The sequence below is a fragment of the Sceloporus occidentalis genome, unplaced genomic scaffold (assembly GCF_023333645.1).
Source record: "Sceloporus occidentalis isolate IW3139 unplaced genomic scaffold, rSceOcc1.0.p SCAF_14, whole genome shotgun sequence".
Taxonomy (NCBI): Eukaryota; Metazoa; Chordata; class Lepidosauria; order Squamata; family Phrynosomatidae; genus Sceloporus; species Sceloporus occidentalis.
The window spans coordinates 9,351,727-9,376,885 of NW_028316994.1; the positions used below are offsets into that span (position 1 = coordinate 9,351,727).

The 25,159-nt window shown below is 46.4% G+C and overlaps 1 protein-coding gene across 4 annotated transcripts; it reads left to right on the forward strand.

Moving 5' to 3' along the window:
* The first annotated feature begins 418 nt into the window (after positions 1–418).
* Positions 419–24,893, forward strand: FBRS (fibrosin). 4 transcript variants are annotated; one of them, XM_089480385.1, is made up of 18 exons: positions 419–2,738; positions 7,885–8,070; positions 9,824–9,859; positions 10,797–10,826; positions 10,995–11,043; positions 12,891–13,299; positions 15,751–15,989; positions 16,989–17,188; positions 17,335–17,379; positions 17,547–17,642; positions 18,412–18,480; positions 18,569–18,598; positions 18,825–19,061; positions 19,226–19,358; positions 21,210–21,293; positions 21,386–21,469; positions 22,593–22,812; positions 23,342–24,893. In XM_089480385.1, the coding sequence occupies exons 1-18, from the start codon at positions 2,346–2,348 to the stop codon at positions 24,075–24,077; spliced, it is 3,276 nt and encodes a 1,091-aa protein (XP_089336511.1). In that variant the 5' UTR covers positions 419–2,345; the 3' UTR covers positions 24,078–24,893. The 4 variants fall into 4 exon arrangements, with proteins under 4 accessions (XP_089336511.1, XP_089336512.1, XP_089336513.1 ...); XM_089480387.1 differs by having other exon boundaries at positions 420–2,738; positions 18,825–18,896; XM_089480386.1 differs by lacking the exon at positions 17,547–17,642.
* Positions 24,894–25,159: the final 266 nt, after the last annotated feature.

A 25,159-nucleotide genomic window follows, 5' to 3' on the forward strand; every position in this document is an offset into this window, starting at 1 on the left:
GTTGTTTCTTGTTCATTCATCATCTTGGCGCTGCTTTAACTCTTTGTCTGACGCTTTGCTATGGAATTCTGGGAGTTGGGCCCACAACAAACTCCAACTCCCAGAATTCCATAGCAAAGAGCCAGACAACAAGTTAAAGCCGTGCCAAAACATGCTTTTTGAGTCCAAAATGGTGGTTCTTATGGTTCATGAGGCACCGACTGACAGAACTCAGCGTTTCCATGTTGTCGCAAGTGTGACGTCACCGCGCCGTGACGTCACGTGGCCCTCTTGTTACACAGCTGACGAAGCCGCTCAAAAAACCGAGTACAAGGGAGAGGCCGCGAGGGGGCGCTGCGTCATCGCCCCGCGGGGCTCCATGACATCATTGCCGTGACGCCGCCGTGACGTCACCCAAACCAGGGCGGAAGTGACCCTGTCGGAGGAAGAAGAAGAGCGCCCTCCTCCTCTTCGCTCGCTCCTTTTCCCTCTGAAACTAAGCGAGTTGGAGGGACTATATTCCCCTCCTCTTCCGGCGGAGGGATTATCTTGCTTCCATCCTCGCGAGAGGCGACGGCGGAGGGATCTGACGCTGTAGGCGGGGTTGCGTGCCGTGCGCAGAGTGGAAGGGGATCCGGCAGAGAGAGAGAGAGATAGGGAGAGAGAAGGAGAGAAAGAGTCGGGGGCAGCGATCAAAGGCGAGGCGGGGAGGAGGGGGCGCCAAGGACGACGCGAGCAAGGCGAACCCCCCCCTCCCTGGGGAGGCAAAGGACGCGCCCCCCTCCTCCGCCAGTGGACCGAGCCAGACACCCCTCCCCCTTCTACCTTTCGGCCAATCAGTTGGGGGGAGAGCGGTGATCGACAGCCTCGGCGACCAATCAGCGCTAGAGGGCGAGTGGGGGAAAAGAGCGAGGGGGGTTAGTGGAAAGCGCCACTCACATCGCCCTCAACGGCCTGCGCTCTTAAAGGTACAGCTGCGGGGAGGGGGCGGTTCGGAACGGGGAGGGGGACACTTTCCGCCGGAGGACAACAAAGCGCCCTCCTTCCAGCAGCTCCTGTCAATGGCTTTAAAGGGAGCTCGGCCCTCTTAAAGGGGAAGTTCTCGTCAAGGCCTTCATTGTGGCGGAAAGGGAGGGATGAAATTCGGAGGACTTAAAGGGAAGGGAGGCCGAGCTGACACAAGGAGGCAATAAATAAAAGGGGCTTGGATAGAATAAATTTGTGGGCGAAGGAAGACTGCTCTAGAGTTTAAAGGGGAGGCCATGCCTTGGCAGGAAATGTGTGGCGGACTTTAAATGGCGGTCTCTTAAAGGAGAGGATTTAAAGGGAAAAAGGATGAGGCGTTGAGAGAGCTGGGTTCTTAAAGGCAAGGTCACACCCTGAAAGCCAAGGATCCAAGGAGAGGAGCCCTTTTCCTTCTGGAGCAACAAAGCCATTGGAGAGACTGGCGAGAGAGGAAGCGGCCCCGAGGGAGCCTTCGTCGTCGCCGTCGCCGTCGCCGTCGCCCTCTTCCTCCTCCTCCTGGAAAGGGAGGAAGCGGCTGCCCTCTGAGCGGAAGCCATTGGCCATTGTTGGCAGGAGAAGTGGCATCTGCAGTCTTAAAGGGGAGGCTGTGCAATGGCTTCAGGAGGCCTCCTCAGCCCCGCAAGAAAGCCCTGAGGGCTTCGCAGAAGGAAGAAGCCACTTGGAGCAACCAGGCACTTAAACCAGGAGCTTGCTTCCAGCCACGCAGCCCCGAGAGGTTCTCTTGACAGGGGCCTTTCTTGCCTGGCTTTGGCCGTTCAAAGGCGCCTCCATCCCTCCAGGCCGAGAGATGTAAAACCCCCTTGTCTGGCAGGCCTTCCCTCCGGGAGGCAAAGGGAAGCCCAGCTCCAAAGAAGAGCTCTCTGGCTCTCCCTCTAAATCCGACCGATTGGACCGCTTCCGTTCCTTTTCATCTTTAGAGTTTTGCATCGAAAGTATTTAATTCTTCTTTATTTTAATTTAATGGCCTTCTCTGTGAAGAGGGAGACGTAGACGCAGCTAAGCAAGACTCTGCTGCCCTCGCTTCCCCTCAGAGGGAATTAAACTGGGTTGAAAGAGGGCTCTTCCAAAGCAAAGAGGGCTCTAAATCGAACTGTTGGAGAGAGAGGCTGACAGCGTCCAGAAGCAGAGGCCAAGGGCTTCTCTTAGGGAAAAAGCCTTTTTCAATTTCCCAGCCCCTGGGGCTTCTCTCGCTGGTGTTCGCAAAAGAGCAAGGGCCGGGTTCAGAGCAGCTGCGATGCAACTGGCTGGCGAAGGGTGAAGGGCGCACCCCCTTCCCTCGCGCGTCTGCAGCATCCACCGGACCAAAAACGACCCACTCTTTGTGCCCCAAAAGAGGTGCCATGGAAGGAACGGCGACAGCCCCTGCCCCATGCTGGAGCGGCGGAGGAGGCAGCAGTAGCCGGACGCGGAGGAAACGTCGTTGCTCACGGCGGGACCGTGAGAGCCGCTGCACCCGCCGCCGGGGAGGTCGGACTGGGGACGCTTCCCACCGGGGCGTCTTGTCATCTTCGTCTTCGGGGTCGGACAGCGAAGGGCCCTCCCCGCCTGCCCCCGTGGCCCCCGGCAAAGGACGCCCCATCCAGCAGCAGCGCCGCCGGCGACGGCCCATCCGCCGGCCAAAGAGAGCCTCCGGATCGTCCTGCAGCCGTGAGGAGGAGGAGGAAGAGGAGGAGGAGGAGGATCTCATCGATGGCTTTGCCATTGCCAGCTTTGTCAGCCTTGAGGCACTTGAGGTGAGGCAGCTACCTTGCTCTCTGGCAGCATAGAGTCACCACACAGTCTGGAGATTGAGTTGAGGAAGCTTTTGATTTTAGGGTTCTTCAGCACTGTGATGTAACAAGGAGGGAGAGATAGATTCAGTCATTTTTGTAGCTTAAAGTTGAGTGCAGAGAACAGATAAATTTCCCCAGGCTCCACAGGAGAAAGTGAGCTATACCCAAGTACATTGGTTAGTGGGAATGAAGCCTTTTGATGGTGGATTGAGTGGATTGAGTGTTGGACTGTGACACTGGAGACCAAGGTTCGAATCCTAGCTCAGCCACGGAAACCACTGGGTGACCTTGGGCAAGTCACACTTTCTCGCTCTCGGAGGATAATGGCAAACCTCCTCTGAAGAAACATGCCAAGAAAACCCCTTGACAGCTTCACTTTAGGGACGCCATTCATTGGAAACAACTTGAAGGCACACAACAACAGCAACAAACAACATTACACTTTAATGTAGTAGTTTTTCTGAAACCATAGGACCAAGAAGTCAAGAAATAGCAATGAATGGTGGTGTGTGCAGAGGCCAAATGTTCCCCTCCAGATGCAGTTTCACTACAGCTTCCATTAGCCCTAACCAGTAAAGCTAATGGTGAGGGATGGTGGGAGTTGCCATACAACAACATCTGGAGGCCCAAATATTCAGCATCTGTGGTTTGGGGGATCTGGTAAAGCAGATAGGCATGTTGAACAGGCATAACACTGCTTGTTGTCTTGGGAAACAACTGAAAGCCCTGTGAAGGGAGAAGATTTAAAGCTGTTGGTGTTCAAGTCAGATAATGAAAGACAAAGGCAGACTGGGAATGGAAACATCTTGGCCTAGATACAGGATCCACTGGAGTACCAAAGGGAGCAAGGTTATAAAAACCTCTGGTTCTCCCATCCTAAGAGGTGGTCACCAAAAGAGGAAGATGCTTCCTTGGCTTTTATACTGTCAATCAGCATAAATAAAAAGGCACCCAGTCTCTAAGGTTGAAAGTGGTTGACATGTGAGAGAAAAGGAGCAGATAAAGTTGGCTTTCTGGGACAAAAGATAGCCCTGTGTAAGAAGAGTCAGAGCAGTCTCTTGCTCCTGAAAGATAACAAGAATGGGTTTTATCAACTCAGGTGTGTTTCCCTGTATCAGTGCTAAAGCTGCTACTTGGCTTGGGTGAAGATCTGGGTTAAACCTCTGGTAGTGCTGGCCAAATAGACCCATGATCTGATTCTGTGTGAGGCATCCTTTTATGTTTTGGTCTGATAGTATCAGATCAAAATGTGGGTTACAGTAGTGTAACATAAGAGATAAAGCAGTGGACAATGAGTTTTATTTCCTCTTTTCCCAGAGTGAGACTGCCATCTGTTTCCTGTCCCTGATAGAATGGAATTTGATCTAGAGCTGGGATATGACCCAGTAGCTAATGTCTGGTTTGGCAGGTGTGAAATCACTGGACAGTGGTGGGTGGATGCCATGCAAGGCACAGCTGTTTCACCTGCTGAAACAGCAAAAGGAAGTTCTGCTTCACTCAGGAGCAATCTAAGCTGAGCTTGTAGACCAGTTCAGTACTGGCTGCACCTGTCTTTCTGGCTTGGCAGGACTGAGTGAGGAGCAGGGCGTGGACCCTGGTGTCTTCACCAGTCTTTGAAAGAATCCAGTGTGCAATGGAGAACAGCAAAGAGAGAATCCCAGAGTCAAGAAAGACTAATGCCTGGGCACAGAAGATCTGTTGCATTTTTAAACTTGCATAAGGAGATCAGCAGTGTGTGTAGTTCTTTTCTCTCTGCTCTCCCCCATTTTTATCTATGGGATGGATTAGGCCGAGAGAATTGGCTGGCCCAAGATCGCCCATTGATTACAACTGGACTCACTGGAGATTTGACTGGGGACAGATTTAAATCTAGGTTTCCTATGTGCTATCCTTCGCTCACAATCTACCCCACTGCACCTATCTGGTTATTAAGAGGACATCACACTATACTTTATAGCATGGCTGTTCCACTTTTACTGGAATACATTGTATGGAATTGTATGCATGGAAACATTGCATTGAATCCTGGGATTTGCAGTTTAGGGAGGGGCATTTAGGATTCTCAACCAAAGAGCTCTAGTGCCTCACCAGATTATAAACCCCAGAATTCCACAGGAGGCAGCCATAGCAGTTAAAGTAGGATCACAGTGCTATAACAATGTAGCGTGATGGAATTCAAAGATATAGCCGTGTTAGTCTGTAGAATCAGTATGTAGAGAGATTTTGTAGTACCTTTGAGACTAATAACCGTACGTGTCTGAAAGTATTGCTGCCATATTATTGCATACTTTATGTTTATTATCCTACCCTTATTTCTAAGGCCTTATGGTAGGCTGATGGTGGTAGTACTCCCAACACATCTAGAGGGCACCAGGCTGGAGAAAAACATGGCTTGAAGATAAGGGAAACAAGTGGCCTATGGGTTAGGCCATTATATAAGTGTGGTAGCTGAAGACAGATTTAAAACATAATTCTCTCCAAGACTAGTGATATGCCAGAATAGGTTTCCTGAATGGAATATATACTTCAATCACTTGATTTTCTTTCTTTTTTTTAATTGTCAACCATATCCATACATTAATGCCAAGAATATTTCTGGATCTAGACTTATAGTCCTAATTAGAATAGTCTGGTTGATTTCAGTAGGTCTACTCATCAGTACAACCAAGCGTGGATCCTGTCAGATATTACATGTTGTTTTTTAAATTCAAAGTAAACAGTTGAAATAGGTAATCAGTATACAAATTGGTAATCAGTATAAATTTCTTCCTCCTCCTGATTTTGAAAAAAAAATGTTTTGATATCTCCCAAAGATTAATTCTTCAACTTCAGTGGCTTTAAAATAGGAAGTTATGTCCCTAGAAATTTCTGGGGATGTGAGTTTCCATTTTGCAGCTGTGTGTGCATGTGAGTGAGTGACAGGGAATGAGTTGGCAGGCTGAATGTGGCCCAAGGGCCGCACTCTCCCCACCCCTGCCAATGCAGCTGCATCACAGCATCATTCAGGAATGACCTTAGGAATGTGTCATTCTAGCAGGAGTAGGCCTCTCCTGTGGGGCTGGGGGCCACTTTTCAGATCTTGGAGTGCTTGCGGGTCCCATGCCCAAAGGCTGTGGCTCAAGGGGAGGGGACTGAGTTTAGAAGATTTTATATAACAGATATGAAGAGAGACAATGTGTACATTTACCTTTTATATTTTATTTTATTCCTATTTAAATTTCAAACAAATATCCCTCCCCTTTCATACATGATTGATTAGTACTTGTAAAGATTAATGGAATGATTAACAAAACTCCTCCCTACTCATTATTAACAAATCGACCCCATATGTACTTCATTAATTATTATCAACTTTGTATACATGCATAAATAAATCTTGTTGTGTGCCTTCAAGTCGGTTTCAACTTATGGCAACCCCTTAAGGCGAACCTATCATGGGGCTTTCTTGGCAAGATTTGTTCAGAGGAGGTTTGCAATTGCTTTCCCTTGAGGCTGAGAACATATGACTTGCCCAAGGTCACACATCGGGTTTCATGGCCAAGTGGGGAATCAAATCCTGGTCTCCAGAGTTGTAGTTCTATTTATTATTATTATCTTCTCCCAATGTAGGGACTCACTCAAACCACTCTGCCATGCTGGCTCTTAAATATGTTTAAATACAGTTGGCCTTCCGTATCCATAGATTATTTATCCATGGATTCAACTATCCTTGCCTTGGAAATATTTTAAAAAGATAAAAATCCCCCAAAACAAACCTTAATTTTTCCATTTTATATGAGGGACACCATTTTACTACACCATTGTATTTAATGGGACTTGAGCCTCTACAAATTTTGGTGTCCGTTGGGGAAGTGTGTGTCCTGGAATCAAACCCCAAGGGATACCAAGGACCTACTGTATGTTTAAACTGACTTCAAAACAGTTGGCCCTGCATATCCATGGATTCATTCTATACCCATGAATTTAGCCATACACAGCTTCAAAATATGTTTTTAAAAATCCAAAATGCAAGCCTTGATTTTGCCATTTTATATAAAGGATACCATTTTACTACACCCTTGTACATAATAGGACTTGAGTTTCCACAGACAGCCTGGAACCAAACTGCAGCAGATACTAGGTGCTTGCTGTATGATATTTCCTATTGAATGTGATATTGACTATCCCATTGACTATAGTGCATTTAATTCCTTTTCCCATTGACTATTATGCACAAGCAATTTTCCATTGAATATTAGCAGGAAACTGATTGAACTGCCTAATTAGAATAGTCTCATTGATTTCCATAGGTTCACTCATTAGTATGATCAAGTGTGGATCCTGACAGATATTGGCCTGTTACAGACTGCCAAAATAAAGCTGCTTCGGATCTCTTTGGAGGTATGCTGTTTAAATGATGCATGGGTCCTAAGAATCCGGAGGTCGCGCCAAAGTCACACTCCATTCCTAAGCACTGGAGTGCAGCTTTGGTGCAGCTTCCGGATTCTTCAGATGCATGCATCCTTTAAACAGCATACCTCCAAAGAGACCCGAAGCAGCTTTATTTTGGCAGTCTGTAACAGGCCATAACATCTTGTTATCTGACTTCAAAGTAAAGAAAAAGTTTGGTATTGATAGATAATCAATATACATTTCTTCCTCCTTCTGATTTTTTTTTGGGGGGGGGTGTTTTGATATCTCTCAAAGGTTAGCACTTCAGTTCTTTTAAGTGACATCACAGATACCTTGGGGTCATTTGCAACCTGTGCTGCTCTTTGCCCAGCCCTGCTAAACAAAATGCTGTCCTTTGATGGTTATTTTAGTGGCCCCTGACTCTCCCCGATTAACCTTTTTGGCGTTAAAAAAGGCGAATTGCTTCTCCAGGCAGTTTATATTTTAAATGAGCCGCAGCCCTCCTTTAACATGAAAAACAAAACAAAACTGTTTTTGTGGATTTCCAAATGCTCCCCACAGTGGTAGTGGTAGTTGTCATTTTGCAATCTTGTCAATCTTTGTGGCCCTGAGTTGGTGCTGGGTAGATGATTGGCCATGAGACGTGCTGAAGTTGTCCACTCTGGTCTACTGTTGTCCTAGTTAATTTGATGCAAACCTTGTCATCCACCCACAGAAGGATGCAACTTTGAAGACCCCTGAGCGGTTAGAGCTTCGAATGAAACATTCTGGGAAGAGAAAACGGGGTGAGGGAAACAACTCTGAGCCAGATGATGAGGATGGGAGTTCAGAGAAGGGGCGCAACCGCAGCTGTGGAGGGGAACGAGCAGTGAGAAAGCGTAGCAAGAGGCGGCACGAAGAGGTAAGGCCTTGGGATAAGGAAATGAAATGGAAGAAAGGAAATGGAGGTGTGGGGAAGTATGTGGACCAAGAAGAGTCTGGAGAAGGGGCTGCAAAGCAGAAGCCCACTCATCTTCTGCCCTCTGTCCTGCAAGGAATGTCAGCAGTAATGTCCAAGATCAGATGCACACAAAACAAAGCTTGAGAGGATAGCCAACATAGTAACAGTGCAGGTTTTTCCAGTCAGAACAGAGAACAGACATCTGATAAAGCAATTTGTTTGGGTGAAGTGAGGGAAACTAGACATTAATGAGCATCAGTTGTGGTTGGTGTAAGCCAAGTAACCAGTAGCGATTTGTCTTAAAATATTTCCCATTGTTCCAAAATGATGACAGTAGTAACCTTGTAGCAAATACAATATAGATAATTGAGGTCACTTTAGACAGTGGCTACTCAAAGAGGTGGTCTGTGGTGAGATTCCAGGAAAGAAATTGTAGCAAGTGAGGACAGATATATTGCCACTCCCTATTGACACACTGGGAAAAAGTAGATGCTGGTCATCCACATCAGATAGTCTGAGAAACACTGGCTTAAGACACTTTATAAATTTATCCATGAACAGTTTGGTGGTACATGCCTGTAAACAGGTAAGTCAGTGAGAACTAAAAAATTGAAAGTACCATCGGTGAAATGTACCTTATTAACAGAGAGCATTTACAAAACTATTGCTGTGATAACACAGGCATTATTATATCAGCAATTCATAGATGAGATGTGTTTACATTTTGGGAAGGGGGGAATAGCCACAAAAGGTTGAATTGAATTATTTCAGAAATTCACACTGTAATTTGTTTCTGAAGTATCTTTGTTCTTGAACATGGTGTGTAGTCCAGGACAGCTGGGGTTTACTAGGTTGGCGATAGCTGCTTTATAGCAGAGGTGGGCAGTCTGTGGCTTCCAGATGTTCCTGACTTACAGTTCCTATTAGCCCCAGTCAACCGAGCTAATAGTGAGGACTGATGAAAATTGCAGTTCAGTAACATCTGGAGTTGCCCACTCTTGATTTACCGTATATACCCGATTATAAGTCGACCTAATGTATAAATCAGGACTGGTTTGGGGACCAAAATTACAAATTTTGATCCAACTCATATATAAGTTGAAGATAAAACATTGGAGCATGTAATAAAGAATGTAAAAATGAAAGAAAGGAAAATAATGCCAAAACACACCACTATTTTCCCACTCAGACATTAAAAAAAGAGAGTAGAGGTAGTTGGTGCTTCTTTTAGTTTCTCCTGGAACAGACTAAGCTCTTGCCTTTCACCACTCTACTCAGAGAAGGGGATGGTTCATACTTTGATAAAGGTTAAGGTAGATATTGACTCATGGATAAGACGACCCAAGTTTTTGGGTTGATTTTTTGACTAAAATTTCTAGATGTATACATGAGTATCTGTAGATCAGGATGAAGCAGTTGATTTCTGAGGGTTCAGGATTTACCATTGTATGTCATGCCAGCCAGCCACGAACCAGAGTCATCCCTGATTTTTTGAATATAAAGCTCATGTTTCTAAAGCTGGCATAGTATTTTTTGTTACCAATACCGATTTTAACATCACTTTAAAAATGGGGGTACTTTGTGTCTTATGCTTTTTCTACTTAAATCTTTGATATTAAACACCCTCTCCCCCACATGTGCTTCTTGTAATCTAATTTGTGTCTAATGTGGTTTTCTCTCTCTCTTTCCTTGTTTTTTTCTTTTTTAAATCCAGCCTTCTCTCCAATCCTACTTGGAAACTGGATATATAGTAAGTGAGCAGTGTGTGTACATTCTTCACCCATACCCCAACCAATCTCCTATAACTATTGCTTTCCCAAGCAGCTAGTCCTGACAGCATGCTGTTCCACAGGGCATCATTTCAATTACAGTTGGCCCTCTGCTGATCCACAGATTCAAAACAAACACGCAAAACAAGCTTCATTTATATACCGCTTCATACTGCCTAGCGGTTTACAACTGTAAGCTAATTTCAACCATTCATGGCTTGAAAATATTAAAAAACAAACATAAATTTCACAAAGCAACCCTTGATTTTGCCATTTTATATAAGCAACACCATTTTACTGTGCCATTGTATTTAATGTGATTTTGACCACCCATAGATTTTGGTAGCCCCAGCCGAGCGGGGGGGGGGCTGCAAACAAATCTCAGCAGATCCCAAGGGCCTACTATACTTCCAGTAGTAAATCCTTTCCCTCTTTTCTCCTCAAGATGAAGGAGAAATGTTTGTTGTGATGTAGCTTCTCCAGAAAAACTAGGAAATCTGGAAAATTTCAGTGCTTGATCAGGGAAAATCCTAGTCTGTTGTACAGCTAGAAAGCAGAAAATCTGCTCCATTACTTCTCTGTGGATAGGGTTAAGCTCCTTTGAAACAACATCAGTCTGCATAATGTATTTAAATTTGCTTCTGTTCCCTTTTAAGGCCCCAAGGCATGGTTACATGCATAATGATGAATGTTGAATAGTTACTCATCCCTGGTATTTATGTATTATTACTGGCCACAGCATGGCCTAGCTACTGTTGTGCCATTAAAAATCTCCCTGAACACCCTCCAACAAGCTTCCTGCTTTCATAACATACTATACAGAGCCTCCTGTGGACTAGTATTAGGTGCTGGTGACCCATTGGCGAGAATTCCCAGTTAGCTGCATCGATTGACTTTCTTCTTTTTCTCTCTTTGCAGTGTGATGCAGAAAGTGATCCAGAGGAGCAGGTAGGCATTAAACCCACCCCAGTCTTAAAATTTGCTGAGTCTCATTTCTGTTTGGGCATTCCCTAATCAATTTTGTGCAGCTTCTCAGTCTGTGTCTAAACGAGTTATTGATGTTTTTGAAGAAATATTTTTGGGATTGTCAGAACCCTTGTTTTCTTGTTTCTGCAGGCCTCCATTGATGACCTCGACCAGTCATTCACTGTCTCAACCAGCAAAGGTTAGTTCTGGGTGAACAGCAGATGTTGGTGGGGGAGTGGCAAAGCTTGTAAATGGTACCTTTTGAAATATCTGGCTGTGAGATTCTGGGAGTTTCAGTCCAAAGAAGTCACTTTTCCAAACGTTATGCATGGGCACCTTTAATTCTGTATGCCAATCTAGCCACTCCAGAATTTGATTTTTTTTACCTGTTGTAGATTCTTTGAATGTGGTTGCGGAGGATTTTGAGCTTGGTGGTTGAGCCTGTGCTTTTTCTACAGAGGGTCCCAGATTCAGTTCTCAACATTTATTTATTTATTCATTTATTTAATTCATATGCTGCCTTTCTCCCAGGAGGGATCTAAGGTGGCTCACAGTTAAAACATTAAACAGTCTCAGTAAAACAAATAAAATCATCTACATCAGTATAAAAACACATAAAAATATACAGAATTTAAAAACATAACTAAAACCCACCTGTTCCATAAAAACCACCCTGATATCAATTATATATCAAATGCCTGCTTAAATAAAAATGTCTTGGCTTGCCAACAAAAAGAAAACAGGGAGGGGCCAGCCTAGCTTCCTATGGAAGGGTATTCCAGAGGGTGGGAGCAGCCACCAAGAAGGCTTCTGTCTCACGGCCTCACAAAATGAGTCTGTGATCTTGGCGGGACCGAAAGAAAGCCTTCTGAAGATCTTAGTTCTCTGGCTGAGGAGATATGGTCTCTCAAATAGTCTGGACCTAAGCCATATAGGGCTTTATAGGTCATGGCCAACACTTTGAATTGTGCCCAGAAATGAACTGGTAGTCAATGAAGCTGTTTCAACAAGGGGGTTATATGTAACTGACTGCTCTGCCTGTTTAGTTCAGAGGATCAGGTAGCAGATGATGGAATGGGAAAGTGCTCCTTGTGCCTGAAACCCAAGGAATCACTTCCAGTCAGAGTAAGACGGGGATGGTACACTCATGTGTATTATCCCTGTTCACTGGCTAGGCTAGCTGAGACTGATGGGAGTTAGAAATGGTAGTGTTTGGCAAGTTACAGGGATTCCTTGCCTCTGATATTGATAGACAAGTAGTTTAGCTTTCTTTGTTCAGCTGAGGGCATAATCACAGACATTCAAATTAGCATTATCAAGGCTGTTATGTTTTTCAAGTTCATTGGCAGTATTCTATTCCTGTAAGCCTAAACTACAGTTGATTTCCTTTTCTGTGCATCATGGGACATTCTAAGGTTCATTTGGCATGGTGGTGGTAGCATCCAAGTTTAAGACAAAGGGATGGTGCAATCCTGTATGTGTTTGCTGAGAAGTCCCATTGAGTTCAGTGGGGACTACTGGTAGGAAACTAGATATAGGATTGCAGTTTTACTACATTGGACCCTCCATATTGGTGTGCTGACCATCCATGAACTGGCGCATCTATGGCTTGCCACACCCCATATTATTCAGTGGTGGCGTGGGTGTGTTGATGCATGCACATTTGTTCCACTGAATAATATGGGGCTTGAATGTCCACATTTCTCCTATGTGCACGGGCCACACAGAACGAAATGATTGTGAATAGTAAGGTTCCATTGTATTTTAGATTTTATCTTTCATTTTAAGAGTGTAGTAAACATTCCTCAAGGAATACTCATTCATAAATTATAAGGGCAATAATGATGGTAACAGCAATAAAGAATATTAAATATTAGTATTGTTCAGTACAGTAAATGGCATGCTTGGAGTGCTTTGTGCTATGACAAAATGGCCTCTTTTGCCATCAGGCTGTCTGTTATTGAGTTAGGATTTTGTCTCCACTTCTAAACACAAGACATTTAGATCTTGATGGTTCCCTGTTTCCTCCCCCGCTTCTTCTGGCAGCCTCGGGACCCATTGGTGCATTAAACGGGAGCTGTGAAGCCAAACTCTCTGTGATCCCGAAAGTCTCCGGCCTGGAGCGGAGCCAGGAGCGTAATTATGAGGCTGACCGGGATGCCCTGCTAGTGCCTTTCCTGCCCAAGGAATCCCCTTCTCAGGCAGCTGCAGCCCCTGTTCCAGCCCAGGCCTTGCCCCCAAGTCCTCCTGTCCTGCCTCCTGCCAGGACTCGGGCTCAGACACCTAATGCTGCTGTTCGTGGAACACCACAGCCTAAAGGTCAGCTGCCTCCAACACCTCAGGGGGGGTCAGCTCCCCACAACCTCGGCCAGAGCCAGCTGCACATGAAGGTACCACCCTTTCCTAGCCAGACGCAGGCGCCATACGCTGTCGGGCTGGACCTCAGCACCGGAGGGTGAGTTCCAGCACTCTATCTTCATAGAACTCATTCTTAACTTCTTGCCTATCTGTCCTCCTGGCGTTTCTTCTTCAAGTTTTCTTTTTTCATTTTTCCTTCCATTCCTTTCTTTTTAGTCTTCTTTCCTTGTCCTTTCCTCTACGTTTCCATGCTTCTTCCCTTAAGCCATCAGTGCTTCTGTCTCCTACCTTCAAGCAGTTTCCTTTCCCTCCTTTTCTTTTTTTTAATAATGCCAGCAATTTATAAAACAGTTACAAGTTTTCAAAGCAGTTGACCCAGGGGTAGGCAACCTTTTTGAGCCGGGGGCCGGGTTGCTGTCCCTCAGGTGATTGGGGGGCTGAAGCCGGGGGTGGAGCTTCAACCCTCCGGGGCGGGGCCACGTGCCGGGGTGTGGAGCTTCCACCCTCCGGTGCCGGGCCGCATGCCAGGGGTGGAGCTTCCACCCTCCAGGGGTGGGGCCACATGCTGGGGGCGGAGCTTCCACCCTCCGGGGGCCAGGCCTCCCCATCTTTGCTGGCCCCTGACGGGGCCCCAGGCCCCGTCAGAGACCGACAAAAAAGCTGGTGGGGGCCGCCAGCACTGGAGGGCCCCAGCGACAGCAAAGGGCCCCCTGCCGTCGTCGTAGCCTTCCTGGAGGGCCCCAGCAACGGCAGTGGGCCTTCTAGAGGCCCGCCGCCGCGGCCGCCTATCGCAGCTTTTCGCCGCTCTGGGCGCCACCATTTTGGGCGGCAAAATGGCGGCGCCCATAGGCCGCTATGGGTGCCGCCATTTTTTTGCCCAAAATGGCGGCACCCAGAGCGGCGAAAAGTTGTGATGGGCGGCGGCGGCGGCAGCAACAGCAGCCAGGGGGCAGTCGGCAGGCCTCTGCGGGCCGCATCCGGCCCGCAGGCCGGAGGTTGCCGACCCCTGAGTTGACCTGTCCACATAGTTACCCAGAAAAATTGGTTACTACTGCAACTATATTGCAGGTGTAAGTGGACTTGAACTTTGTTTGGATAAAAGAGTGAAGGAGAGGCTTGAATCTAACGTGTTTATGGCAGAGGCGAGATTTGAGCTTAGATTTAGTGAGGGAGCAGCTCAGTCATTTTGTCACTCACTGTGCATTTGAGCTGTACTTTACCTGTCTGCTTGTTTTGTTTTGGCCTGTTACAGACTGCCAAAATAAAGCTGCTTCGGGTCTCTTTGGAGGTATGCTGTTTAAATGATGCATGCAGCCTAAGAATCAGGAAGCTGCACCAAAGCTGCACTTCAGTGCTTAGGAATGTAGTGTGGCTTTGACGCGACCTCCGGACTCTAAGGACCCATGCATCATTTAAATAACATACCTCCAAAGAGACCCGAAGCAGCTTTATTTTGGCAGTCTGTAACAGGCCTTTATTTCTTGCTTTTCTTACCTTGATTTTTTCTCCCATATGCTTTTTGTAAAAGGAGTTCTGTTCCTTAACTTTCCCCCATAATGTTCCTATAGGTATGTTTCTTAGAAAGCTTACCGAATATACTTGGCTATAAGTCTAAAAATGTATGCCCAAAAACTGACTCCAAAATCCTAGATTGACTTATTTATGGGTCAGTATGGTAATGTGATAGCAGCTCCTTCAGATATCTCCATGCAGTTTCTTTCTGTCCTGAGCCAAGCAGATAGTCCTTGGTGATTGATTAATTGCTGTTTGTTTAAAAGTACCTCTCCCACCTGCAGGCTTTGCTGTCTGGGAATGAAGGCCTTGTATTGATTGCTGCTTCCCTCTTGCCGCTGGCATACACACAATGAAGGAGCCTCCAAGTTTTACACTTGACCTATGCACGGGTCATGTCAGAATCCATAATTTTGACCCCAAAACTTGCCCTCGACTTATACATGAGGTTGACTTATAGTCGATTATATACAATAATTGCCAGAAAGCTGGCATTGTTAAAATGAAAATACCGTCATCCCTCCATTTTCACGGACTTTGAGTCTGCTGTCTCAGTCCTTCGTGGACTGGCAAGCCGGGGGGTGAGTGGGTAAAATGGCATGCATGCCCATGGCGCACACATGGCCATGCATGCCATGAATATTTGGGGCTTGAATATTTGCGAATTTCCATTTTTGTGATGGAGTCTGGAACGGATCCCTTGCAAAAATGGAGGGACAACTGTATGTTTCAATTTAAGTCTAATTCTTGAAACAACTGTGACAAGTAATTGTTTCAATAAGTTTATTATGAATTAGGGATTCTTTAGATTTCTTTTCTGGCTTGTAGACATAGTGAGGCCTGTTGTTGTTCCCTTTCTGCTAATTAGAGACTTGATGTTGAATGAGTGTTGTAATACAGGCCTAGTAGCAGTTAAATCTGTTGTTGGATTTGAACCTGCTCTTCTCACATTGAAATGCAGGGCTTTCTGGCTTCCATCGTGCCATTCTCTTCACCTAACTACTACCTTCCAAATTATTTTCTCTCCCTTTTTTAGGTGCAGCCGTGGTGCAGCTCACCCCAAGCCCATCCTGCCTTCCTGCTCCCCCTCTTCCTCTCAGCTCCCTCACCGACCCTCTACCCCCTCACTGGCCCTGCCTCCCCATGCCTTTCCATCCACTCTTCGGCCTCCTTCCCACCACCACCAAGGCATGTTCACCCCCTCGCCCGGCCTTCCACCACCACCCCCGCTGCTTCAAGTCGCTGGGCACCCAGCTGCAGCTGCTGCTATATCTGGTAAGAAGAACTCAGCTGGAGGGGTGTCGCTGGGTATGATAAAATCTTTGGGAAGATTTGCAAGGGTGTGTGAAAATAGGGCCATTTATTCTCACAGACATAAGGCTCCTATACGTCTGCAGAGTATATCCGCGTGCATATTTGTATGAATGGATGTACACAGGCAGTTTTTAAAATGAACAAGTGGGCAAAAATAAATATAAACTGTACTTAGCAACATATTCATGCTCTATGTGACTGGGGATGATTGTTGGACGTGTTCCTGTATCACATGTGAATGTTGTGATAGGGTCAAGATCAGAGCTTGGAAAAAGTTGGGGCAAAGTTCCCAGAATGCTCCACCCAGCATGGCCAGTGCCCAGGCAGGCTGGCGGCTTGCCAAAGATGTCATCCAACAAGTGACTTTTCCAGTTACAAGGCATAATGCAGTTTGTGTGGTGGTGCTGTTCTTTGAGTCATGAGAGGACTGAGTTTTGGAGGTTTTAAATTTCCAGTTCTCTAGATGGAAGGAGAGCAGCTTTTGGTCAGATGTTGAAGTAAATGACTGTCAGGGAGGATATGTGGAGGGCTGAATGGGATTATTCTGGATAGTGTAGAGTGTCGACAAAAAAAAAAAGGGGGGGGGAAGCCATGGCAAAAGAGGGAATTTGGTCTGCTTTGGTGTGTGTGTACCAATTGGGAATTAATGTACGGCAAGTACTCAAGAGCTTGGGAAAACTGCTTTTATAAACTACAACTCCCAGTTTGTGTCCATACTGTTTTGGGCTTATGGGACTTGTAGTCCAGAATTAATGTTTCCAGACTCTGGACAGGATTATGGGAGATTATGGGAGAATAGACAACTGCAACTGTAGGGAATTGTGATGGGAAGGAGGTAAAATCTTTTCAGATCTTTCTTTTTTTTCTCAGCAACATGCTTTTAGATGTCTTATTCTTCTGCCTCTCCCTTTCTCTCCTCAGCAGCATGCTTTTAGATATCTTGTTTTTCTACCTCTCCAGAGCAAGAATTAATCCGCCAAGACCTGAGCTCCCGATTCCTCACAGTGCAGAGCGGAGCCGACATGGGGGCTGCCACCATCCGCCCCTTGGCCTTCCAGTTCCACCAACACAACCATCAGCACCAGCACACCCATCAGCACACCCACCAGCACTTCACCCCTTTCCCCCCAGGAATGGTGCCCACACCCAGTTCAGCTGTGGTGAGTGTGGTTCTCAGCTATGTGCCTGTATTTCACAGCCCCTGGTAGTAGACTCATCCTTCAGGGTCAGAATTTAGATTTTATATTTTACTTTTTTTCTCTTTCTTACCCCATTTTCAATTTCCACCTGTGTTATCTTTTTGCAGTTTGAGAAATACTCTGGCAAGATGGATGGGCTTCTGAGGCATAATGTAAGTGCAGCTTTCTTGGAGTAGGGAGTGCCCAGGGGGCTGGCCTTTTGGCAGGGGGGCCCAGGGGAAGTTGCAGAGCTGCACGTCCTGAGGAAAGAGCAGACCCCCCTCTCCCCTGCCTCAGTTTCTCTGGGTGGCACTTCCATTGCTTTCTCTTCTTCTTCCAGTTTTATGCCGCATTCCCCCCAACCGTGTCGGGGATCTCCCCAGTCCTGCCTCCCGCTGTGACTTTTGGCTCCCTGCAGGGGGCGTTCCAACCTAAGGTGAACCCTCCAGACATAGTAGACAAATGGGGCTTTTTCAGAAGTGGTGGGAAGATTCAGAGTTCAGGGCTCCCAGGTTTTATTCCCAACTTGTTAACAGTAATGGGTTTAGTAAATTTCCAGCAGGGAGGGATGAATGGCAAGACTCATGGGATCTCTGTATGTGGGTGGGGTAGAGTTTGGGATGTGATGCAGGGAGCCATAGTGACTACAAATGGGTGAGGCCAAGTGGGCATGAACATGAGAACAAGAGAGCAGGAGTCTGGACTCTTCAGTTCACCCCAGGTCTAAGGAGGTAGCAGGGCCTTATAGATAAGCCCTCTGGTGGTTTAGGTAAAGTGTGTGTGTTTGCAGAGATCAGAAAATTTTGAAAAATTTGGACTAGGACTTCCAGAATTGCACCAGGTTAATGTCAGTGCTAGCTGGTAGGTTCTGGTGGTTGTAGTCCAAAGACGTAATATTTCTGAGCTCTATCTTGTATGGATGTGACTTGCACTCAGTGGCATTCTCACATCTGAGGTGGCCAGTAATCTAGTTGGTTAGAAAAAGGAGGCTAGGAGTTAAAGCTCCTTGGCATTCGGGTGGGGAGCGGTGAATCTGTGGGGAAAATAGCAAAGATTTGGGTGGAAGAGCAGATTCTAGGGCCTCTACCATTGGAAGGAGGACTTCAGGGTTCTGCCTATCCTGAAAGTGGCATCTAAGGGCAGAGAGGAGAGGGGAGGAACAGTCGGTGGTGCTCCTGCTTCCTGACCTACTCTTTCTTTCCCAGAGCACTAACCCTGACCTGCCATCCCGCCTAGGCGCTGTCCCACCCACCTTGACCCAGAAAGGGGCTCAGGTGAGTTGGCAATGTGTTTAAAGGGGGGAGGGTGGCATCCAGAAGAAAGACTTGTTAATCTTTAGCTGGTGTTTGTGTTTCCTTGCAGCTCACAGATCCCTTCCGACCAACACTGAGAGTAAGTAAGCCGGGGACCCCTCCTGGCTGCAGCACAGTGGGCTGGATAATGTGGGGTGCTAGGAACTAGTGGTGGCTAACCCAGTAGGCATGGCGGGGGTGGGGAGTCAAAAGAGACAGTGGGCTCAGGGGCAGGGGGAGTGATTATAGTCAGGATGTAGGGCAACATGTGCCTGGCCCATCAGAGACGTAACGTTCAGAGCTGACAGTTACCCCCTCTCTCGCAGAAGCCTGGGAAGTGGTGCGCTATGCACGTCCGTGTGGCATATATGATCCTGCGGCACCAGGAGAAGATGAAGGTAGGGTGGGCCTGCGCTGCCTCCCCCCTCCACCTGCGTACAGTGATGGGGTGTGGCGCAGCTCCTGCTGCTGGCTGTCAGAGGGTCGCTGCAAGCAACGGGAGAGGCCTCTCCCCTTCTGCTCTTCTGATGCCTGTGCTGGACCCTGGATCAAAGTTGGGGTCTGTGAGTCTGGGTTAGGAGGCTGGGAAACTGGAACCCCCAAAAGTGGGGTGATGCTGAGCAGGAGGAGTCCCTGCCAAAAGCAAAAGAATAACAACAGACAGAGGCTGATGTGGTAGAATGATGCTAGATTTGTTGCTCATTGGGTTATTTTTATTTCTTCATAGTTGATGCAAGGTGACCCCCACAAATTGGATTTCCGGAATGACCTCCTTGCTGGCTTGCCTGGGACTGGGGCTTTTGGTGGTTTGCCCCATAGCCAGGAATTGGCACGCCCTGCAACTCTCTTCACGGCCTCTGGTCAGTGCTCTTTGTTCATCCTGAGGGTTAAAACACTGGGCTATCCCACCTTCTCTTTTTCCCAACCCTCCTAAAAAGCATTGCACAATTCCCTTCTATGGCCTTTGCTTTCTTAGAGTCATACCTAGAATAGCAAGGAGCTTTCTTGGAAGCTCCATCAAGTTCTTACTCCTGCATAATATTTCAAGAGAGGTTTTGTTTGTAGAATGTGAATAATTATGTCCTTAATTTATGTGGTGGTTATTGAGCAAAGTCTGATGTAAAGGAGAAACTAACTCTCACAATGTTGAAGGTTTTATTCCAAAAATAAGCTCAGTGGTATTACATTAGTAACAAAGACATGAACTGAATAAGTACCAAAGCTGGCTGTGTATAGTCTTGTGTCAATTTGTAGGTAAATATACATACCCACTGGGTGACCTTAGGCAAGTCATACTGTCTCAGCCTCAGGATGGCAATGGCAAACCTCCTCTGAACAAACTTGCCAAGATAATCCTATGATAGGTATGCCTTAGGATCACCATAAGTCAGAAACGACTTGAAGGCACACAACAACAAAAATACATCACCATAAAATATATAAACATTTTAATAAATTACTTAGATTTTACAAAGGCATGTCCCCATATCTTCCAAATGCTTACTACCAGTTATCAAAATAAAAATGAAGTATTATAATTTTGAGATTTGCAGACACATCCTTGTACAATTCTTTCAGGATGAATTTAAATGGTTTAGTAATATATAGAACTTTCTGTTTTATATGTTTACATTTTAACTTAATCCAATTGATTAATTTTTATACTTCATATTTGTTGTATAAGCTAACCTGCTGCTTGTATTCACAGGCAACTTTTGTACTTGTTCACTTCATGTCATGATTAAAATTATAGTCAGCCCTCTTTATCCATGGATCCAACCATCCACGGCTTGAAAATATTTTAAAAATACATAAATTCCAAAAAGCAAAATTTGGTTTTCCTATGTTATATAAAGGACAGCATTTTACTAAACCATTGTATTTATTGGGACATGAGCATCTACATATTTTGGTATCCATAACGGTACCTGGAACCAAATCCTAGCAGATAACAAGGGTCCACTGTACTCATGTATATGTATTGTCCCTTTATTTTAAAAAAGGACTCTGTAGAAGGTCAACACTCAATATTTACAGAGTCTTTATTCATGGATTTAACCATCCATGGTTTGAAAATATTCTCTCTCTCTCTTTTTCAAAAAAAAAAAAAAATATATATATATATATATACACTCCAAAAAGAAAACCTTGATTTTGCCATTTTATACAAGGGGCACCATTTTACTATGTCACTGTATTTAATAGGACTTGAACATCCATTGGTTTTTGGTATCCATGAGGGGTCCTGGAACCAAGCCCCAGTGGATACCAAGGCTCCACTGTAAGTATTTCTTGGTCAAATCACACTGGGCTTATTTCTGAAATAAAACTTTTCTTTTTACATCCCAGGACTCTTGTGTCTCATTCAAACAAGGTTTTATTAGATGTTTCTAGGGCTTTTGTTTGCTTGCTTTTGGTTCTTGGGTATAACTAGAAAATGGAGAAGTTACTTATTTGCATTACAGCTCTTTTGACACCCTCTTCCAAGAATTAAGTTGTTATCTAAAAGTCTAAACCTTTTCCAAACGCAGAGTGAAACCAGTTAAGATACTAAAGCAGTTTGTGTGCTATAGTCATTCAATAATAGTGGTGAGGACTTTTATGCTTGAAGTAGTTGTTTTGTTAGCCCAGTGTCCTTTGGCTATGGGATACACCTTTTTGTCCCCTCTGCCAAGCAGGTCATGAACTCTTCCCCTCTTTTTGTCTTGCAGGTGGTCTCCACCCTGGCAGTGGGGCATCCTTTGGTCCTGCCGGCACCCCTCATGGCTCTTTCCTCGGTCCCAGCCCACACATTGGTAAGAGCAGTACTAGAGCCATGGGGCATATGGAAAAGGAGCAAGATGCTTCTGTTCCATTACTCATCCCTCTGCTTGCTTTCCCCCACCAGATCCCTTCAGCAGGCCCCCCAGCTTTGCCTCCCTGGGGGCACTCTCCAATGGCGCTTTTGGAGGCCTGGGGAATCCATCCTTCAGTGAGTATTATTGGGGTAAGGGGTGTAAAAAACTCTGAACAGTGAGGGAAGTAGTTGTTTAACTTTCGGTTATCCAGATATTTGGGCTTGCAGATCCCAAGCTCATTGGCTATTGATCATGCTGGCTGGAGTTTCAGGGAATTGAGGTTCAAAACATCAAGATCCTCTTCCTACTGTAGTCTGTCATAGAACAAGGGTGCATGACATATAGTTGGATTGAAGTCCACACCAACCCTAACCCTAATTGTGAGGAGCCCTGGTGGCACAGTGGTTAAATGCCTGTACTGCAGCCACTCAATCAAAACCACAAGGTTGCGAGTTCAAGACCAGAAAAAGGGTTCAAGCTTGATTCAGGCGTGCATCCTTCCAAGGTCGCTAAAATGAATACCCAGATTGTTGGGGGCAAATTAGCTTACAGTTGTAAACCGCTTAGACACTGCTTAGGCGGTATGAAGCAGTATATAAATGAAGCTTGTTTAATCAACATAGCCAATGGCAAGGATGGATGGGAGTTGCCAGCCATCAGGATCTGGAGGACCTTAAGCTCTCATCCCCTATTTTAGAGTTGGGAACTGAACTATTGCTGGAATCATGGCTTCCAAACATTTTCCCCATTTTTTCAGTCATTTTGGCTATTCTTTTAAGGCCCAGATCAGGCTTTGTGTTTCTCTATTAACAACATTATCTGCTGTGAGTCATCTACACGTTCAGAAAAAGGAATTATAAGGTTTTTTTGGGACCCTACACAGCAGAAATGATAGTGAAGAGATGGAGAGAAAATAGTACTTAACATATAAACAATACCCCTCTCTCCCTGATTTACAGACTTCGCATCTGCATAAAGTTACTGCCACAAGCGATCATTCAAATTTGTGACACCCCTCTCTTCCCCAGCATTCATAATCACCAGTATTTTACATACTACAGACTAAGTGGACTGTACCATGGGTCTTTTCCAAATGGTGTGATATTCCTTGGTGCCCTTATCCCAAAGTAGGATCCTTGTTGTTTCTGTATCTGCTAGTCTTGCAGACAATATACACCACCATTAAGACTAGGGGTTTGGCAGGTTGTGCTTGCACTCTACTGGACTGGATCTGATCTTTCTGCTCCACCCTCTCAGATTCAAGCACTGTCTTTGGGCAAAAGGACAGCCCTGGAGCTCCACCCTTCCCTAGCCCCCATGAGGCCTGGAACCGCCTCCACCGCACGCCCCCTTCCTTCCCCACTGCCCCAGCCTGGCCCAAAGGTGGCACTGGAGATGGGACTGAGCGTGGAGGTGCCCCGCATGACAAGGAGGGTGAAAAGCCAGATGGGCCAGTGATCAAGGATGAAAAGGACAGGTGAGATACATGGAGGTGATGGATGAGGTTTTGGGCATGGAAGAGAGTCCATCCATCCTTGAAGAGTTTATTTATTCATGTTTTAATCAGAACTTGGAAAAAGTAAATTTTTGGAGTCAAAATTTCCAGGCAAGCATAACTATTGGCTGGATATCCCAAAAAAGTAACTTTTCCAAGCTTTGGTTTTAAGCTTCAGTGCAGTGCAACGCAGGAACTTCCAAGGCTCTTTCTGGCAGGGAGGAGTGTGAAGGGATTTAGATACAAGAAGAGAAAGTAGTCATATGGGCATATTCGGGATCATACAGAATAAAGGGGCTTTCTGAGGGAGATTAAGGTTCAGAGGAGATTATGGCTAAAGAGGAAATAGAGAAGCAGCAGTATGGTGGGGAGCAAGGACTGGATTAAGAGAAGAATGAGGCAATCTCCATTGCATGATAGCTGAGATTTAGTTTGGGTGGTGGAGAGTAGTTGACAGTAGTTTCTGAAAAACTGACCCCCTGCATGTATTTTGTGTCTATGTGTGTTTCAGAGATGCCCTCTTCTCCCGCCATCCCCTGCGTGCTTCTCCAGCTACTCCCACCCCAAAGAATACTGCACTGGCCCACGAGGAGCCCACAGGTCGTCCCCATGTGCCAGTGGAACGTGAGCATCGCTATGGAAGCCCAGCAAGTTCAGGGCATGCTTCCCGCTCACCTTACCCAGAGCTGCCTCTAAAGAAGGAAGTGAAGGTCAAAGAAGAGCCAGAGTTGACTGGGTTCGAGGGAGCACTACGCACGGGAGCACCCTACCACAGCACCCTGCATGTCTCCCATCCCTTGGGAACACTGGCTGTGTTTGAACGGCCCCAGGCCGGGACTGGTGGAAGTGTTTCACCATTCCTGGTGGCTGCCCCGCCTTCAGCTGCCTCCTATGCTGCACTTGAAGCTTGGCGTGAGCCCTACCACCGGCGGCTGGAGTTGCACTCACTGCAGCGCCAGCCCCTGTACCTGGAGGCTCCGTCGCCTGCCGCCACAGCTGCTGAGGACTATGAACGGGCCCGGTTATATGGTCTGGCCCCACCCCCCCACCCTGGCCTCATGGCCTATCCCCGCCACCAAAATGGGCTGCTGGCCAAAGCCACTCCTTCGGCAGCGGCAGCGGCTGTGGGTCTGCTGAGTGCTCCCCCACCTTTGATCCCAGCTTCCAATGCTCGGCCCTGTTCTCCTCGCCGTGCCCCTGACATCCGAGAATTGGCAGCTGCCTACAAGGACCGGGACTCCAGATAATGGGGCTGCAGGGGGGTCTTGGCACGTGAGCGCTTGTACTGAACAGCTTCCCTTGACTCTGGCGGACTGACAGACAGGGTCAGCGTGAACCCTGGGCGGATATCTAGGCTCCCCTTCACCTTAGTGGGGATAGAAGCGTAGCTGCCTGCCACCTTAGACTGAGGTAGGGATGTGATGCTTCTGCTGCTGCCACTCCAGAAAGACTCTAGACTCCATTAGCATTGAGTTTTCTAGCCTCAGGTTGAGGCTTAGGATGATAGGGTCTCTTTGGGGTGTTGCTAGTTGTGGGAGCCCCTCAGTCTGTGTTCTTGATTTCTGCAAAAGATCCCTCTTTCTGCCTCTGTGGATTTGGGTGTCCTGTCAAGGGATATGGTGTCTGCTTCCAGTATTCCTGCTGGGCTGAAATGATGACTCTGGGGTGTGCTCTTCTCCCTCCATGAACTAATGGGAAGGCTGCTTTCAGGGGAGGGGGGCTGTATCTTGTGTTGCCTCCCCTCATGAGGCAGTGTAAATATTTATATATTCTGCCCCAGGCAGGCGGGGGAAAAGGTTTTTGTACATTTATAAAAGGTTTGAGATTGTGATTTTAAAAGTGACTTCTCTCTCCTCTCCTGCCCTTCCTTCTTATCCACAGCTCCCCTTGTTTTTACTGTACTGCTCTTTTCTATACCTGTATCTGCTCCCTTCCCACTTCTGGCTCCCTTTCCTCCTTCTGTAATTGATTGGAAAGGTGCAACAAGGAGGGTGCGACGCACTTGTCTGATGCCCTTTTCTTCCCCAGGTTGGTTAATTAAATCCCAAACTGGTGCTTCTGGATTCCTTGTTGTATGTGTCTGTGTATGTCTTTGAATGGCTTGGGATGAGAAGGGCAGGAGGATCGTTGAAGGGGAGATAGTTTAAATAACCTCTGTTCTTTCAAGCCTACAAAGAGAGCAGGAGCCTGTTGCTTTAGGCTGATTTGAATTCTTGGAAGGTAAACCTAGTTTCCTGGATTATTTCTATACAGTTTGAGTCTCCTTTATCCAAAATGCTTGGGACCAGAAATAGTTTAGAATTTTTTTCCCATTTTGGAATAGGTGTGT

Bases quoted from the DNA above. Each gene is read 5' to 3' on its own strand.
- FBRS (XM_089480385.1), top strand. From the start codon at position 2,346: ATGGAAGGAACGGCGACAGCCCCTGCCCCATGCTGGAGCGGCGGAGGA. The intron at 10,827-10,994 runs GTAGGCATTAAA...TTGTTTCTGCAG, and splicing joins AAAGTGATCCAGAGGAGCAG to GCCTCCATTGATGACCTCGA. The intron at 18,599-18,824 runs GTAAGTAAGCCG...CCTCTCTCGCAG, and splicing joins CCTTCCGACCAACACTGAGA to AAGCCTGGGAAGTGGTGCGC.